This window comes from Nelumbo lutea, chromosome 5 (genome assembly GCF_056320005.1).
Source record: "Nelumbo lutea isolate HS-2025 chromosome 5, American lotus-T2T, whole genome shotgun sequence".
NCBI lineage: Eukaryota > Viridiplantae > Streptophyta > Magnoliopsida > Proteales > Nelumbonaceae > Nelumbo > Nelumbo lutea.
Genome location: NC_142688.1, coordinates 37,967,328 through 37,986,752, shown reverse-complemented (window position 1 = coordinate 37,986,752; position 19,425 = coordinate 37,967,328). Strand labels below are relative to the sequence as shown.

The 19,425-nt window shown below is 39.8% G+C and overlaps 1 protein-coding gene across 5 annotated transcripts in view; it reads left to right on the top strand.

Annotated features, from left to right (window-relative positions):
* HDA14 (histone deacetylase 14) overlaps positions 1 to 19,181 on the top strand; it is a 31,560-nt gene extending 12,379 nt beyond the window's left edge. For 2 of the 5 annotated variants that reach the window (XM_088945366.1, XM_088945369.1), the window contains 4 exons: positions 16,273 to 16,329; positions 16,784 to 17,035; positions 18,179 to 18,360; positions 18,651 to 19,181. In XM_088945366.1, coding sequence (XP_088801492.1) covers positions 16,273 to 16,329; positions 16,784 to 17,035; positions 18,179 to 18,360; positions 18,651 to 18,951 — 792 coding nt within the window. In that variant the 3' untranslated portion in view covers positions 18,952 to 19,181. Of the gene's footprint in view, positions 1 to 16,272; positions 16,330 to 16,714; positions 17,036 to 18,178; positions 18,361 to 18,650 lie in introns of all 5 variants that reach the window. The other 3 variants (XM_088945365.1, XM_088945368.1, XM_088945367.1) reach the window with 2 other exon arrangements.
* Positions 19,182 to 19,425: the final 244 nt, after the last annotated feature.

Here is a 19,425-nt window from a genome sequence, read left to right as displayed (position 1 = left end):
AATAAGAAGGGCAGTGCTAATGCAGCAATTTCTACTGACAGTACATCCTCTTCTAGCACAAGGACTACATCCTTGGATACCTTAGCAGCTGTCCGGGCTGCATTGACATAGCTAGAGAAAGAAGTTGGTATTTCTGGATCTACATCCCAGTCTTCAGCTACTACACCTGCTCAACCTACATCAGCCCTTGCTCATACAGGTATAAGAGCTACTGCATGTCATGCTTCTGTCCCAGGTAACACTATGGGTAATAGATTCAGGTGCTTTACCATATGACTAGCTTATCTACTTTGTTTAGCACCTATTGTTTATCCTCTGGGAGAGACAAAGTTTCTATTTGCTGATGGCTCCATTGTGCCAATTTCTGGTAAGGGAGACATCGGATTGTCTGATGCCATCACCCTATCCTCAGTTTTGCATGTTCCCAAGCTTAGTGCTAACTTACTTTCAGTTAGTAGTATTACTAACAATCAAAACTGTTCTAACCTTTTTTCCCTGATCGGTGTGTTTTTCAGGATTTGGAAACAAAGAAGGTGATTGGGATTGGCCGTGAAATGAATGGAGTCTACCTGCTTGAACATTCACAAGGGGAGCAGAGTAAAATGGGGAAATAGTTTGTCTCTCTCAGTCTTGTAGTAAGATTATGCTTTGGGACAATCGCTTAGGTCATTTATCTTTTGGGTCTTTGAAGAGTCTTTTTCCAAACTTATTTGAGTCAGTAGAAGTGTCTAGTTTAAAGTGTGAAAGTTGTGAGCTTGCAAACACAGTAGATCATCTTATCCTTTAAGTAATAAAATAAGCAACCTTCCTTTTGAAATTGTGCATACCGATGTTTGGGGGCCATATCATACCCCCACCATGGGGGGTATAGATATTTCTTATTATTTGTTGATGATTATACCCGTTTTTCATGGGTCTACCTTATGCACTCTCGAGATGAGGTCCCTTCTCTGACACAGGCTTTCCATTAGATGGTTCTAACCCAGTTTGAATCTAAGATCAAAACTCTTAGATCTGATTATGCCAAGGAATACTTTGTAAAACCCTTGGCATCCTATCTCCATGATATGGGGTCATTCATCAAAGCACCTGTCGTCATACACCTTAGCAAAACGGGGTTGTTGAGAGAAAAAACAAACATATCTTGGAGGTAGCTAGAAGTAGGGGTGTAAACGGAGCGAATTCGAATCGACTTCGAATTCGAAACTGATTAAATAGATGAATATTCAAATTTGATTCGATATGCGGCGGTTTCTTAAAGCAATACTTTGAATTCGAATTTGTCTAAATAATCAAATATTTGAATTTGATTCGAATTCGAAATGCATTTTTTTTTAGAAAAAGTAAGGTAATTGTACTAATGCATATAATTGTAGCATATTACAGCCTTTGGTCCACAAAACTCCATGTACAGCCAGCAACTATACAAAAAGTTACCAAAAAACCAGTCTCTCCCAAATACATACAAGAGACCCCCAACTAAATCAAGTAAACAAAAAATCCAAATCAAAGTATTGATGGTGGGGGATATGCTTAAACGAGTCCTTGGCTGACAGCCAGGAATGTAAAGTAGCCAATGCCCGAACCACCAACTCATCTAAGGAGCACCTTTGACCTTCAAAAATCCTACTATTTCTTTCTTTCCACAGGACCCAACACACTATATGAGGGATCGTACACCATAACACCTTACCCCTATTACTTAAGCCTGTCAACTTCCAAGAGAAAAGCAGTTCACCTAAAGACTTGGGGCAGCACCACCTCACATTTAGCAGGGAGCAGAAATGACAGAGCAGCAGATGGGCAACCTCACAATGAATAAATAGGTGATCTACCGATTCAACTTCTCCATTGCACAACACACCACTTGTGGAGGGCAGCACCAGACCCCTCCTGATTAACTGCTCCTTGGAGAGACATTTACCATGCACTGCAGTCCAGACCAAGAAGGAGACTATAGTAGGAATTTGAGGAAGCCAAATCTCTTTCCAAGGAAAAGCCTGATCCGAACCAGCACTCAGATTTGAATAAAATGACTTCACTGAGAAAATCCCATCCTTAGTCCATTTCCAAATTCTGGTATCTTTCTGATTTGGGTTCAGTTGATATTCCTGAATCGCTTGTAGCAGCTCTAACAGATCAGAGAATTCCCAATCGTTGAGATGCCTCCCTAAATTTTGGACACCAGTATCCTATATTTCCCCGCCACTCAAACCGATCTGCCACCACCACATTCCTGTCTTCTGCTATAAGGAATAGCAACGGGGCGGTCTCCATTAGGGGAACACCATTGCACCAGGTGTCTTGCCAGAAACTAATGCTCTTGCCATCCCCTAAATTTAGCCTAATCCCTTGGATAAAAAGAGGATAAACCTTCTCAATTCCTTTCCAAACTGAGCATCCAGCAGGTGAGGGTGTAGGTCCAGGGAAGGAACAAGAAACCTGGTTTGAAGTTTTTTCTTTTTTTTATTCCTTGTCGATCAAATTTTCAAAAAGCAAAGAAAAAAAAAGCAATTAAATTTTTTTTTGAACCATAGCCATCTATTTGATGTCGCTGCAACAAGCATCACCATTAGTGTGGTCTACAACAAAGAGATTGTCCACCATGTTCATGTGCTTTGCAACATCAAGAGGGAAAGAGAGCAAGAGAGAGAAATAGGAAGAGAGAGAGAAAGCGATTAATAAAAAGAAAGAGTAAGAGTAAGAAATGTTGCAGAGTAAGAACCGAGTTAAGAAAAAGAATAAGAGAAGCTGCGAAAAAGAAATGTTGCAGAGTAAGGATGGAAGAAGAAGGATGAAAGAGTAAGAACGAGGAAGAAGAAGGAAGAATAGTAAATTAAAAGTGGTTGAAATGTAAAGTACAATGTAATTAATGAGATAGAGGCCTTTTGATAAAAAAATATTAAAATATTAATTTGTTTGTTCCAAAATCATCATGACATCTGTATTCATTCAATTGTTTTATTATAGTAGATGTTCAAGACTGCTATCAGCCTTGAACCCTAATAGATTTCAAGTTCGAAAAGGAGAAAAAGGTATAGAGGAGAGAGGAGAAAGAGTAGAGAGAGAGCAGTAGAACACAAGAATTGAAAGGAAGGACAGAATCTGAATGTTCTGCCGCTGCCACCTCTATTTAGTATTTATAGGTTATGCTAGTTACATGAAAGGACAAATCTGCCCTTGGTATTTACATAACACATAAAACAATATAAAACTGAAATATAAATAACAACTGGAATAACAGATTGACCATCAGCTAACCCTAGGATGACTAGGGCACATTCTACCCTACGGACAGAGTGGGACCACAGCTGTGGGGCCCACATCAGTGTTCTCTATACTCCCCCTCAAGTTGGGAATAAATGTTTATCATTCTTAACTTGGATAGATCTGCCTCTAGCTTCTTTCTTGATACGACTTTAGTGAGGATATCTGGTAGTTGCATACTGGATATGATGTAAGGGAGGCATACTTCTTGAGATGAGACCCTGTCTCGTACAAAATGTCGGTCAACTTCAATGTGTTTGGTTCTGTCATGCTGCACTGGATTATGTGCTATATTAATAGCTGCTTGATTATCACAATACAACATCAGGGGCTTCTCATACTCAATACCCAACTCCTCAAGTAGAGATCTCAGCCATAGGATTTCAGCCACTCACAAGAGCAAAATATCCTGAGGTAGACCTTCTGTCATCAACACTCCCAACCCAATCGGCATCCGTATAGACCTCCACCTTCATGTGGTTATTGTTCTTGAACAGTATACCCCTACCCGAGCATCTCTTCAAGTATGCTAATATCCTTTCTGCCGCAAGAAGATGTGTAGTTCTAGGAGAATGCATGTACTGGTTGACAACACTAACAATATAAGTAATATAGGAGCTTTCCTACCAACCGTTGGAACATAACCTTGTCTTCAAAAGGCTCCCCACTCTCTGCACTAATCCTGTGGTTCTGTTTAATGGGTGTATCCGCAGGCTTGACACCTAACTTTCTAGTTTCTGCCAGCAGATCTAAGACATATTTCCTCTGAGAGATAAAGATCCCTTGTTTGGATCTAGCAACCTCAATACCCAAAAAATACCGAAGTACACCAAGGTCTTTCACCTCAAATTCTTGATGAAGGAGCTGTTTAAGGGACACAACCTCATGGCTATCATTCCATGCCACCACAATATCATCAACATATACTGCAAGTAGTGTCAAGGAGGACTCTACCCTCTTGATGAATAGAGTATGATCTGACTGGGCCTGTAGAATCCAGGAGGCAAACGCATGTAAACCTTTTCCTGTTTCTGCATCATAGAATCCAGGAGGCAAATGCATGTAAACCTCTTCCTGCAGGTCTCCATTCAAAAAAGCATTTTTCACATCCATTTGGTATAAAGGCCAAGTGTGACTTGCTGCAAGGGATAATAAGACTCGAATGGTGGTCATCTTACCGGGGCAAAAGTCTCAAAGTAATCTATACCATAAGTCTGGGTGAACCCTTTTGCAACTAACCGAGCTTTATACCTCTCAATGGATCCATCTGCATTGTGCTTCACGGTAAATACCTCTCAATGGTAAATACCTCTCAATGGATCTATCTGGGTGAACCCTTTCTCTATTGACTCTTCCTGACGAGACCTTTCCCTGAGCAAATAGATCCCATTCGTCTCACGGCCAGTCCTAATCACCTTCTTCGTCTCCAAGTCCTGAAAAACACATCGTCAGGGAAGAAGGTTATTGAGCAATTCATATGCTTGGTAATACTACTGACTGAGTGAAGATTAGTATCAAGCTTAGGAACATGCAAAACAGATGACAGAGAGATAGTATCTGATAACTTGATATTACCCTTCCCAGAAATAGGGACCAGGGAGCCATCAACAATAGATACTTTATCCCTACCCGAAGATAAATGGTAAGTGGTAAACAGTGAAGGCAAGTTAGTCATGTGGTCGGATGCACTTGAATCTATTACCCAACAAGGTTCAGTAGTACCTGAAGCTGAGGCATGGTAGGCTGAAGCTTGAGTACCTGAATGTGTGAAGGCAAATGTGGTAGGAGCTGATGGTGACTGCGGTGGCTGAGCTGAACTTCCAACTTCCTTTTCTAACTGTATTAGGGCAGCTCGAACTGCAGCTAAGGTCTCTAAATGTGTTCCTCTTGTTCTAGATGAGGATGCTGAATCAGTGTTCACGGTCACATGAGCATTGCCCTTCTTGCTTCTCAACTTTGCCGGAACCAAGTGAGGGTGCAGTTTCCAACATGTTTCTTTTGTATGTTTGGGTTTCCTACAATGTTCACATACCACATCCTTTTTGTCTTCCTTCCTCCTGTCCTTCTCTGAATCACCCCCTGATTTGGGTTTGACAGCTATAAAGGCTGGTGTGAGAGGCTGAGGTTGTATCATAACTTTCCTTTTGGTCTCTTCACTATGTACTAAGGAGTATGCCCGAGAGAGAGTCACATTGTCTCTAGTCAAAATCTGTTGCCGCACAATATCATACTCTGAATTTAGGCCCGCCAGAAACTCAAACACCCAGTTTGTCTCGACCTGCTTTCTATATATCTGTGCATCTTTGGGACTCTCCCACTCAAGAGTCTCTAAGTGATCAATCTCACACCACAGAGACTGCAAGGTAGAGAAGTATATTGAAATCGGTTTCTCTCCTTGTTTAAGGTTTTTCACTTCACATTTCAATTCATATGCTCTGGCAACATTAAGGGGTTGGGAATAAGTTTCTTTCATAACATCCCATATCTCCTTAGATGTCTTTACCCACAAGTAATTTCGGCTAATATGAGGCTGCATAGAATTACATAGCCATGTCATAACCAAGTAGTTTTCTTGGATCCACTTGGTATACGTAGGGTCTCCCTTGGGGGTTCTTTCACGTCTCCCAAGATGTACCCTAATTTACCTCTTCCTCCAATAGCCATCACGGCTGATTGGGCCAATTTCAAATAGTTTGATCCATCAAACTTACGGTTGTAATCTGACCACCTATCTCAAAAACACTACCATAACTATTGTTCCCAAAACTGCCTTCTGCCTGATTTTTAAACTCCATCTCGGTCAAGTCTCAAAAACAGCACTTGGACTACCAATCACAATCAAAACAGTGTAGGACCAATCTGTATTCATAGTGTATGTGCACAAAACAGGTATAAATCTGATCTGAAACCAACTAGAAAACACAACAGCAGCAGTCCGTACAGTTCCCACCCCTTAAGAGAGTTCAAAAACCCCAAAAGGATCTGAAAAATCAGCTTAGAAGTAGGTCTGATATGCTTGGCAGAATTAGGGTTTTAATCGATCCTTAAAGAAAACATTTCAGTTGCACATTCCAATCAGTACCGTACAGATAGACTTGCAGTAGAGTTAATATGAAACCCTAAAAGCTGATCAATGCTAACAAAACTTGAGGACAGCTCCAGGTAAATCGCAAGGTTCAGTCTAACATTAGGGCTTGCCGCAAGCTTATTAGGGTTTGTCGCAAGATCACTTTCAAACCCTAGAGTAGGAGAAAAGAACCCTAAGGCAGTTCGGCCCAACAGTAGGGTTTGCTATAAAACCCTAGAGAATAGAAGGGAGAAAACCCTAGAATGGTTTGGCCGCCCTTTCCAGATAGGTCCAACCTATCCTCTCTGATAGTACTTCTCTTTGAAAATAGATAACTTACAAGAAAAAAACTGTTCGCTGCCTTCCAAGGTTACCCGAACCCTAGTCTTCTCTGATTCTTCTTGATCACCAACACTCTGTGTAGAGAACATTGATGTGGGCCCCACCCCACAGCTGTGGTCCCACTCTGTCCATAGGGTAGGATGTATCTAGTCATAGCTGATGGTCAATTTATTATTCTGTTATTCTAGTTGTCATTTACTTTTCAGTTTTATATTGTTGTGTTATGATGTAAACACCAAGGGCAGATGTGTCCTTTCACGTAACTAGCATAACATATAAATATTAAATTGAAGTGGCGGCGGCAGAATATTGAGATTCTGTTCCTCTACTCAAAACCTGTGTTCTACTGCTCTCTCACCACTCTTTCTCCTCTTTCTTCTTCACTTTCTCTTCTCTTCGAACCTGAGTTTTCTTAGTGATCAAGACTGATAGCAGTCTTGAACACCTACATGGTATCAGAGCCTAATTAGGGTTTCTCATGTGAGCCTATTACCAGCCGACCACATGAGAATCTCCTAGGACTGGAAGTTGAAAAGGAGGAGTTCGCAGACTGATTCTTGGAGATCGCCAGAAGTGCTAGCAGCTATTGGAAGCTTGTTAGGGTTGCAGAGTGTTGGTGGTCAGGAAGGATCAGAGAAGACTAGGGTTCGGGTAACCCTAGAAGGCAGCGGACATTTTTTCCTTGTAAGTTATTTACTTTCTAAGAGAAGTTCTATAGAGAAGATAGGTTGGACCTATGGGGGAGGCCGAACCATTCTAGGGTTTTCTCTCTTCAATTCACTAGGGTTTTACAGCAAACCCTAGGCCGAACTGTCTCAAATTTGTTTCTCTCTGCTCTAGGGTTTGAAAGTGATCTTGCAGCAAGCCCTAGTGTTAGACTGAACCTTGTGATCTACCTAGAGTTGCCCTCAAGTTTATTGTTAGCATTGATAAGATTCTAGGGTTTCTTATTAACCCTACTGCAAGTCTATCTATACGGTACTGATTGGATTGTGCAACTGAATTGTTCACTTTAAGGACTGTTTAAAACCCTAACTCTGCCAAGCATATCAGACCTATTTTTAAGCTGTTTTTCAGAGTCCTAAGGGGTTAGAGCTCTACGGACAGCTACTGTTGTGTTGGCTAGTTGGTTTCAGATCAGAATTATCCCAGTTTTGTGCACATACACTATGAATACAGATCAGGCCTATACTGTTTTTGATTGTGATTGGTAGTCTAAGTGCTGTTTTGAGACTTGACAGAAATGAATTTTAAAAATCAGGCAGAAGGCAGCCTTGGAAACATCAGTTATGGTGGTGTTTCTGAGATGGGTGGTCAGATTACAACCATAAGGTTTAATGGATCAAACTATTTGGAATGGGCCCAATCAGCCATGATGGCTATTGGTGGAAGAGGTAAATTAGGGTACCTCTTGGGAGACATGAAAGAACCTCCCAAGGGAGATCCGACATATACCAAGTGGATCCAAGAAAACTACTTGGTTATGACATGGCTGTGTAATTCTATGCAGCCTCATATTAGCCGGAATTACTTGTGGACAAAGACAGCTAAGGAGATATGGGATGTTATGAAATAAACTTATTCCCAATCCTTTAATGTTGCCAAAGCATATGAATTGAAATGTGAAGTGAAAAATCTTAAATAAGGAGAGAGACCGGTTTCGGTATATTTCTCTACCTTGCAGTCCCTGTGGCGTGAGATTGATCACTTAGAGACTCTTGAGTGGGAAAGTCCCAAAGATGCACAGATATATAGAAAGCAGGTTGAGACAAACCGAGTATTTGAGTTTCTGGCAGGCCTAAATTCAGAGTATGATATTGTATGGCAACATATTTTGACTAGAGATAGTGTGACTCTCTCAGCTATACTCATTTGTGCACAGTGAAGAGACCAGAAGGAAAGTTATGATGCAACCTCAGCCTCCCACACCAGCCTTTGTAGTGGTCACACCCAAATCAGGGGGTGATTCAGAGAAGGACAGGAGGAAGGAAGACAAGAAGGATGTGGTATGTGAACATTGTAAGAAGCCCAAACATACAAAAGGAAGTTGGACATTCAGCTCAGCCACCGCAGTCACCATCAGCCCCTGCCACATCTGCCTTCGCACATTCAGGTACTCGAGCTTCAGCCTATCATGCCTCCAGGTCCAGGTACTACAGTCCCAGGGCCCACAGACTTCCTCTATTGTTGCCATTTCACCTCCTACAGATGATCTTGACCTTCCGATTGCAGTCCGTAAAGGGAAACGACATTGTACCACATCTACAACCCACTGTATTTCCCATTTTTTATCCTATGGTCGCCTATCTCCTACCTACAAGTCCTACCTTAGTTCAATTTCCAATGTCCCTATTCCAAAACAGTGCAAGAAGCCCTATCTGCCCCGGAATGGAAAGATGCAATGCAAGTTGAGATGGATACCCTATTGAAAAACAACACCTGGGAGGTAGTTGATCTGCCCAAAGGAAAGAAACCAGTTGGATGCAGATGGGTATTTACGGTGAAGCATAATGCAGATGGATCTATTGAGAGTTATAAAGCTCGGTTAGTTGCAAGAGGGTTTACACAGACTTATGGCATAGATTACTTGGAGACCTTTGCTCCAGTAGCCAAGATGACCACTATTTGGGTCCTATTATCCCTTGCAGCAAATCACACTTGGCCTTTATACCAAATGGACGTGAAAAATGCTTTTCTAAATGGAGATCTGCAGGAAGAAGTTTACATGCGTTTGCCTCCTGGATTTTATGATGCAGAAACAGGTAAGAAGGTCTACTGGCTCAACAAGGCTTTGTATGGTTTGAAACAGTTACCTAGGGTTTGGTTCGATAGATTCAGACTAGCCCTTGTAAGTTTGGTTATGTCCAGGCCTAGTCAGATCATACTCTATTCATCAAGAGGGTGGAGTCCTCCTTGACACTATTGGCAGTATATGTTGATGATGTTGTGGTCACAGGGAATGATAGCCATGAGATTGAGTCCCTTAAACAGCTCCTTCATCAAGAATTTGAGGTGAAAGACCTTGGTGTACTTCAATATTTTTTGGGTATTGAGGTTGCTAGATCCAAACAGGAGATTTTTATCTCTCAGAGGAAATATGTCCTAGACCTGTTGGCAGAAATTGGAAAGTAAGGTGTCAAGCTTGCAGATACACCAATTGAACAGAACCACAGGATTAGTGCAGAGAGTGGGGAGTTTCTTGAAGACAAAGTTATGTTCCAGCAATTGGTAGGAAGGCTCCTATATCTCTGCCTCACTCGGCCAGATATTACTTATGCTGTTAGTGTTGTCAGCCAGTACATGCATGCTCCTAGAACCACACATCTTCTTGCGGCAGAAAGAATCTTAGCCTACTTGAAGAGATGCCCGGGTAGGGGTATACTGTTCAAGAACAACAACCACTTGAAGGTGGAGGTCTATACGGGTGCTGATTGGGCTGGGAGTGTTGATGACAGAAGGTCTGCCTCAGGATATTGTGCTCTTGCGGGAGGAAACCTTTTCTCCTAGAGAAGTAAGAAACAAAGCGTTGTCTCCCGGTCAAGTGTTGAAGTAGAATACAGTTCCATGGCCAACGGAGTGGCTGAAATCCTATGGCTAAGATCTCTACTTGAGGAGTTGGGTATTGAGTATGAGAAGCCCCTGATGCTGTATTGTGATAATCAAGTAGCCATTAATATAGCACATAATCCAGTGCAGCATGACAGAACCAAACACATTGAAGTTGACCGCCATTTTGTACGAGAGAGGGTCTCATCTCAAGAAGTATGCCTCCTTTTCATCACATCCAGTATGCAACTAGTAGACATCCTCACTAAAGCCGTATCAATAAAGAAGCTAGAAGCGGATCTATCCAAGTTGGGAATGATGAACATTTACTCCCAACTTGAGGGGGAGTGTAGAGAACATTGATGTGGGCCCCACCCCACAGCTGTGGTCCCACTTTGTCCGTAGGGTAGGATGTATCTAGTCATAGCTGATGGTCAATTTATTATTCTGTTATTCTAGTTGTCATTTACTTTTCAGTTTTATATTGTTATGTGTTATGATGTAAACACTAAGGGCAGATGTGTCCTTTCATGTAACTAGCATAACATATAAATATTAAATTGAAGTGGCGGAGGCAAAATATTGAGATTTTGTTCCTCTACTCAAAACCTGTGTTCTACTGCTCTCTCACCACTCTTTCTCCTCTTTCTTCTTCACTTTCTCTTCTCTTCGAACCTGAGTTTTCTTAGTGATCAAGACTGATAGCAGTCTTGAACACCTACACTCTGCAACCGTGACAAGTCTTTAACAACTGCTAAACCCTCTGGCGATCTCCAAGAATCAGTCCACGAACTCCACTTTCTCAGCTTCCAGCCCTGGGGGATTCTCATGTGGTCGACTGGACTAGACTCACATGAGAAACCCTAACCTTGCTCTGATACCACCAAGTAGATGTTCAAGACTGCTATCAGCCTTGAACCCTAATAGATTTCAGGTTTGAAAAAGGAGAAAAAGGTATAGAGGAGAGAGGAGAAAGAGTAGAGAGAGAGCAGTAGAACACAAGAATTGAAAGGAAGGACAGAATCTGAATGTTCTGCCGCCGCCACCTCTATTTAGTATTTATAGGTTATGCTAGTTACATGAAAGGACAAATCTGCCCTTGGTATTTACATAACACATAAAACAATATAAAACTGAAATATAAATAACAACTGGAATAACAGATTGACCATCAGCTAACTCTAGGATGACTAGGGCACATTCTACCCTACGGACAGAGTGGGACCACAGCTGTGGGGCCCACATCAGTGTTCTCTACAATTATTAAAATATAATAAGTATTAAAATATTACTTTATTTGACCGAAAAGTCATCATAGCATCTCTTTCTTCATTCAGTTCTTTATTATTAAAATAATATTATAAAAGAAATTTTCAAAAGTCATCATTCATTGTACATTTGTACTCTAACAAAATAATATATAAATATATTTATTTAATATGAATATAATTGCATCACTAATATCGATGTGTACGTATGGTATTAATATATATTATCGAATTGAATCGACTCCTATTCGAATTCAATTCGATTAATTAATTGATAAAAATACTTCATTCGAATTCGGCCGTTAATGACATTCGAATAATTCAAATTCGATTTGATTATGTCGAATCTTGAATTCGAACTTGAATTTTCGAATATCGTTTACCCACTTAGCCAAAAGCATCATGCTCAACTCTAATGTTCCCATACGCTTCTGGGGGGATGCAATTCGTACAGCTGTGTACCTTATTAACAGGGTTCCTTCATGGGTTCTAAACATGCAAACCCCGTTCAGTCTTCTATATCCAGATAAGGACCTATTCACTATTCCCCTCAAAACTTTTGGGTGTAATTGTTTTGTTCAAATCCTTGGACCTCATCGCTCCAAGTTTGATCCCAAAGCTACTAAATGTATTTTCCTTGGGTATGCACAAAATCAAAAGGGATATTGCTGTTATGAGGCTGCTTCAGGGAAGCGTTTTGTGTCCATGGGTGCCACCTTTTTTGAGGATATGCCCTACTATTATAGGGCCTCTCCTCAAGGGGAGAGTAGTGAGGAAGGGATTTCAGTTTCAACCCGAAAAGTTCCTTTACCTATCCTAGTTACTGAAGGGGAGAGATGTGAAGAGGGTGAGGGTTGTCAAACATGTAGAGAGTTGAGAGTGTATCACAGGAAGTGGTGGAGGTAGGTTGATTCTCATGCTCAACAGCAATCTAGGTCAATTCCAACATCTTCTACAGCCCCAAATCTAGACACTACTACTGCTTCCATAGTTGATCCCACTATTACAGATGCTCAGCCCTCACCATCAGATGACCTTGATCTTTCAATTGCAATTCGTAAAGGAAAGCGTTGTTACACTTTATCCACTGCCCATTACATCTCCAAGCTCCTTTCCTATGACTGTCTCTCAAAATTCTATAGATCTTACTCGGCATCTATTGCTACTATTCCTATACCTAGAAAAGTGCAAGAAGCCCTTTTGATACCTGAATGGAAGGAAGCAATACAAGTAGAGATGGATGCTCTTGTTAAGAACAACACATGGGAACTAGTTAACCAGCCTGAAGGGAAGAAACCTATTGGATGTAGATGGGTGTTTATTGTGAAATATAATGCTGATGGTACTGTAGAGAGGTATAAGGCCAGATTGATTGCAAAGGGATTCATACAAACTTATGGCATAGACTATACAGAAACCTTTGCACATGTTGCAAAAATGAACACTATTAGAGTTTTATTATCCATTGCTGTGAGCTTCTCAGGGCTACTATTTCAGTTGGATGTTAAGAATGCCTTCCTCAACAGAGACTTGCAAGAGGAAGTATACATGGAGTTACCCCTTGGTTTTTATAGTGCAAAAGTAGGAAAGAAAGTTTGCCTTTTGAAGATGGCCTTGTATGGGCTGAAACAATCTTTGGGAGCTTCGTTTGATAGGTTTAGATTGGCTTTGGACAAATTCAGATACATACAGGCTCAGTCAGATCGCCCTCTCTTCTTTAAGAAGACAGGTCATTTCCTGACTCTACTTGCAGTCTATGTAGATGACATTGTGATAACAGGGAGTGATATTAGTGAAATTGAAACTCTTAAACAACATCTTCACAAGGAATTTGAAGTGAAAGACCTAGGGGAATTGCACTATTTCCTAGGAATTGAGGTGGCTCGATCTAAGCATGGGATTTTTCTCTCTCAAAGGAAGTATGTTCTGGACTTATTGGAAGAAACTGGAAAGTTAGGAGTGAAACCTGCTGACACACCTATTGAGCTTAACCATAAAATAAGTGCAGAAAATGGAGAACTTCTTGAGGACAAGGCTGGTTGGGAAACTTCTTTATCTCTATCTAACTCGGCCAAATATTTCTTATGCTGTCAGTGTTGTTAGTTAATACATGCATTCCCCTAAGACCACCCACCTCCTTGCAATAGAAAGGATATTTTCCTATTGAAAGAGATGTCCAGGGAGAGGTATGCTCTTCAAGAATAATGGTCACATGAAAATAGAAGTGTATATAGATGCGGATTGGGCTGGATGTGTTGATGACAGGAGGTCCACCTCTAAATATTGTGCATTTGTGGGGGGAAATCTTGTTTCCTGGAGAAGTGAGAAGCAGAATGTTGTAGCTCGATCCAGTGCAGATACATAATATAGATCAATGGCTGATGGTGTTGCAGAAGTGTTATGGATGAGATCCTTGCTTAATGAATTGGAAATTGATTATGAGAAGCCTCTGATGCTGTATTGCGATAATCAAGCTGCAATTAATATTGCCCACAACCCAATACAGCATGATAGGACTAAGCATATTGAGAGTTGACATACATTTTATCTGAGAGCGAGTCACATTTCAAGAAGTATGCCTTCCTTACATTGCCTCGGACATGCAATTAGCTGATCTCTTCACCAAAGCAGTCATGGAAATCAAATTGGAGACAGATTTACGCAAGTTGGGCATGACAAATATCTACTCCCAACTTGAGGGGGAGTGTAGAAATAGTTAGTAAGCCATGAGTGTGGGGTTGCATACCCACACTTAGGCTCTAGTGTGTGTGGTTCCATACCCACACCTAGTTATTTTAATTCTTTTTAAGTTGGGCCGGTTGGTATTATCCATGTTATGTTTTATTTTATTAGGACTAGAGTCTTATCTTTTATCTCCTATTCTTGTAAGGAACCAAAACTATATATAATGAAGTGTATGGGGCAGCAGAATTAATCAACCGAACCCCTTTCTTCTCCTCTCTTCTCCTCTCTCTCTCTTCCCTTCTTCTCTTCAAATCTAGTTCTTTTCTTCCTTTTCTTTTTAAGACAGAAATCCACTAGCTCTCTTCAAAGCAGTTGACATTTTTATTCTTTTATTGAACAAAATTGATTTTCCCTTCTGTTTAAGGCTTCTTTTTATTATGAGAGCTGCAAATGATCACAGATTTTGATTTCCATTGGCATTATTTTTTGTCCTTAACAGTCTGGGTTGGCTTCTAACTTTTAACCCGTCTTAAACATGTTTGACTGTCAATAAAATTCAACTTTTTTGTAAGTAGTATTTGGCTCTCTTTGTGAATGAATATTATGCCATTAGAGAATTAAGGGGGAGTTGGTAAAAAACGGAAGTTCCCAACTAAACTTCCAGCCAAACCACCCAGGCACTTAACTTTTCAATAGATCCCATGGCGGAACATAGGAAGGCACTTTTTAAAATCTCTTTTGTGCTACTACAAATCTAACCCGTTTCAATGTATGGTATACAACCCTAGGGATTGACCTGGTCATATTCCAGATCAACTTGTCAGCCATTTTGTCATTGATCATAGTGAAGGCTTTGACAAAGGTCCTGAATTAAAGACTTTTTTTTTCAAATAGCTTCTTACCTATTCTGTGCATTTTATCCAATTTGGATAATTAAAGTTCCAAGATAGTCTGATAGGCGGTTCATTTGCATCAAGCTCTATCAAGAGTGCCTGAGCAGATTAGAGGAAGGGACTAGAAAAAAGTGCATTAGAATGAAATGTGAGAATGAGTGCAACACCCTATTTTTATGAGTGTTTCATGGATTCATAAATGGACGTCTTGTTTGTGTCAGGCATGCATCAGAATTCAATAGTCCACAGGTTCCTGGGAACACTTCTATTAGCATTTCCTTTTTCTTTTTTTTTTCTTTTTTTCTTTTTATCTCCTAGCTTATTTGACATAAATGATCAGCGAATGTACAAGATGAATGCCACTTTCCATATCAAATGTTACTTGAACCAAGGCAACAGATTATATAATGTTAGAATTTAAAAAAAAACCTATATTAATAGTATATACTTTTCCATAGATGTCTACGAGTCCATGTTTTCTTATCTTGCAGTCAGACTCTTGGGCACACATTGGATTCTGACTACTGTGCCTGTCCATTCAACCCTGTTTTATAATAAGATAGCAACAGAGAATTTACAACTACAACCCTTGTCTGTTGATAGTTGCTCATTTTACTTGTTATTTATTTATTTATTTATTACATTTACTCGATGTTTTGAAACTGTTATCTGCCAGTTTATCTGGAGTCAGACCCCTATTTGTTTGAATGAAAACCAGCTGGTTTTGGTGGTTTTAAGGTGCAACCATCTGGTTAAGCCAAGAAATCGAATCAGTTTCTTTCTGATTCATGGTCTGGTTGACACCATGGTGTATGTGTCAAAGTCATTTACAACACGTCTCTGTTCCACCTCTGGTGTTCGTAAGAGGTCACAGCCTTGAAAACACCACATGCAGCTGAGGTGCATGTCCTTAGACATATGTTATAATGACCTGTCAGCCAATGGCATTTACTCTTTATGATGAATGTGTGTTTAGCAACTTAGCATAGAGTATCAAAGATTTTGTTAGCAAAGTACTATGATGGCTATCAAAGCAGTATATTCATTTTAAAACCATGCTAATATGTTTTCTTTTGCAACCATATGTGTGGTTGTGCACACCTGACATTTAGCAATACTTGGTAGTTTAGGTCTATGGGATCTATACACAATCAAATTTTTTGTTCATTATCCATACTAATGGAAGGTATCTTTAATGGTGCAGACATTTCAAGAGTCACTAATTGCAGCAGGTGCAGGGATTTCTTTAATCAATTCAGTGGTGATGTCCCAATGTTAATTATTTTATTCCTGTTCCGTGCAAACCTATTTTTTGTGTAATACTTTTAGTTTTTTGGGGTAATCATAAAATCTTGGGCTGAATGTAGCCAACTCCATATAATTGGGACACAGCTTAGATGATGATGGTGGTAAAATACCGGGCTGACAAGTGTGAGAACATGGGTGTGTGTCTGAGAGTGGCCACTTCATGCGAGAAAGTAAAAATTTCAATGTTTAGGTCTGTACCCAGTCCACCCCTCCCAACACCCAGATAAATGGGACTGATCTTGGGTAATGGCCTTTTTTAGTGTTTTTTCACTGTAGTTTCTTTCTGTAATTTTCTTAAATACGTTTCAAGGATTGATGTTTGCATTATTATTTTGCAGATAACTATGAATATGTTCTATATTAGTTTGGAATACCTATCTACCAGAAGCTTTTGTATTGTTTTTCAGGTAGCAGCATCAAGGATTGGCAATAATCCACCTGTCGGTTTTGCTTTGATAAGGCCTCCAGGTCATCATGCTATTCCAAAAGGTCCTATGGGATTCTGTGTCTTTGGAAATATTGCTATTGCTGCTCGTCATGCTCAACGTGCACATGGTTTAAAGCGGGTTTTTATCATTGATTTTGATGTCCACCATGGGAACGGAACAAATGATACATTCTATGATGACCCAGATATATTCTTCCTTTCTACTCATCAGGTAAGGTATTGCTTGGTTAAATTATTTAGTGTATATTATTTCCATGTTATGCTGAATTATTGGGTAAAGCATGCATTTCATCTTATTGTTAATTCGATAGTCCATACCTGTCTAAACATTCTAGATGATAATTTTCATTTTGAATTGTGGAATCTTCAGCTCGGTTTCAGAGAGTCCCAACTTAGGGTAGCAAGCCAACTTATGTTAAACTCAACATATACACAAGTTCAAAAACTTCAGGCTTGAGATTAGTAGAGAACAATTGATAGATCCATTAATTATTGGTCACCCATAATCTACAAATCACACCTATTAATTATGATTTCCATTTGCTGGATCTATTTCTTAGTAGTGTTTATTCTGCCTATATCTTAATTCATACACCATGGAATAATTTATCTATCTTTTTATTTCTCTTTTGTTATAGCCAGAGTGTAGGCAACTGGTCGTGCTTCTTGTAGTCCAAGAAGTGCAATATTGCAAATTGATGTCCTATAGCATAGATATTTGTTGTCAATATAACAGAAACTATAGAACACTGCTACAGCAATACTTTGTTAAAAGATTTTGAGGTGTTATCATCAATATTTGGTTTTCTCTTGATCCGCTGGACAAGAAGTTGACTTAATTACAAATTCAGTTGGTCTCAATCCAGTTGGTCTAGATGGCACCAATTCAGTTGGTCTCAAACCCAAATTCAGGTTAAGGCAGTTTGAAAGTCGCGGCTCCAGTACTTCCCTAAAATGGAAATTTCTTTACTGATTGTTGTATGACCAATATTTAAAAATGCAGAGGCACGAGGCAAGGTGCCAGAGCCTTTGGACGTGTGAGGTGTAAGCCTCAAGATGTGAGGCCTAAGCCTCATGAGCTACCACATTAATTAAACCAAAATGAAGTACAAATATAAGAGTATATCTTTATGTAGAAAAAGCATATAAATGAATAGATGATTACATAATTGTAATTTATGAATACCAGGAGCTTTAGAGGTAGCCATCACATCCTTGAAAACCATTTAATACTTATTAAGAAGCCATAAATGCTAAATAATACCTTAAATGGCTTCAAATATGTCTAAAGCATAAGTATAAAGATAAATATCAATGTTTTAAAACAGAGTATGCAACTTATTTGTTGATGTAGGATGGAAGTTACCCTGGTACCGGTAAGATTGATGAGGTGGGTCTTGGGCGTGGTGAAGGAACAACATTGAATCTACCTTTACCAGGAGGCTCTGGTGATGCTACAATGAGATCTGTTTTTGAAGAAGTCATAGTGCCATGTGCCCAAAGGTTCAAACCAGATATCATTCTTGTCTCAGCAGGGTGAGTTACTTCTTCCCTAATATATTTGTATGCTTAAAAAATTAATTGAAATTCTTGTATCCTTGCTTTTCTATAACTACATGATGAAATGAACAGTATTCTGATTATAGTGACTCGATATCTAAGACTAACCCATCTGGTCAGGCAAAATAATTTGCAAAAGGAAAAAAAAATTCCAAATTACTATAATTGTTCTGCATATGCAATTATAAGTAGTTGAATCAGCCTTATAGTTCCTGATCCTCTTTTCACCCACTTAAGTTGGTTTTGGTATTTTTTTTTCTTCTCAGTTATGATGCCCATGTGTTGGATCCGCTTGCCAACCTGCAATTTACAACCGGTACATACTACATGCTTGCATCAAACATCAAGCAACTAGCTAAAGAGTTGTGTGGGGGCCGCTGCATATTCTTTCTTGAAGGAGGATACAACCTCCAGTCTCTCTCATATTCTGTGGCAGACTCTTTCCGGGCATTTCTCGGTGAACCAAGCTCAGCTTCCCAGTTTGATGACCCAGCCATATTATATGAGGAACCGTTGGCTAAAGTGAAACAAGCAATACAGAGGGTGAAGTCCATTCATTCCATTTAAGAACCGTCTATATATAGATCAAATTACATTGACTGCTTATGGTCTCAGGCTCTCAGCCTACTGCTATGATGTATTTTTGTGTGATATGGTTGTATAGATCAAGTTTCCTTTTTTGTTTTTTTCCCTGTTTCAATTAAACACCACTAGTTCATGAAGGTGATGGAATATTTTTATGTATTTTCTGTATTGCTTTTTTAAATACGTATATACAAAACCCATGTTGGGAGGCAGAGTAGGGTGTTAACCATTAAGTAAAGGTTACATGAAATGAGCTTAATCTTCTCAGTTGCAGCTTTCATGTAGAAGAGTTCAGTAACTTGAACCAGCTAGAAAATCAGACTTGATTTCCATATTCAGTTTTCAGGAGTTTAACCTTTGCTTTCGAATGCTCAGAAGCATGGCATACATATCCCGGCCCCGGGCAGTCTGAAATTCACTGTATCAACTATCAAGCACACAAGGAATCCCATATCA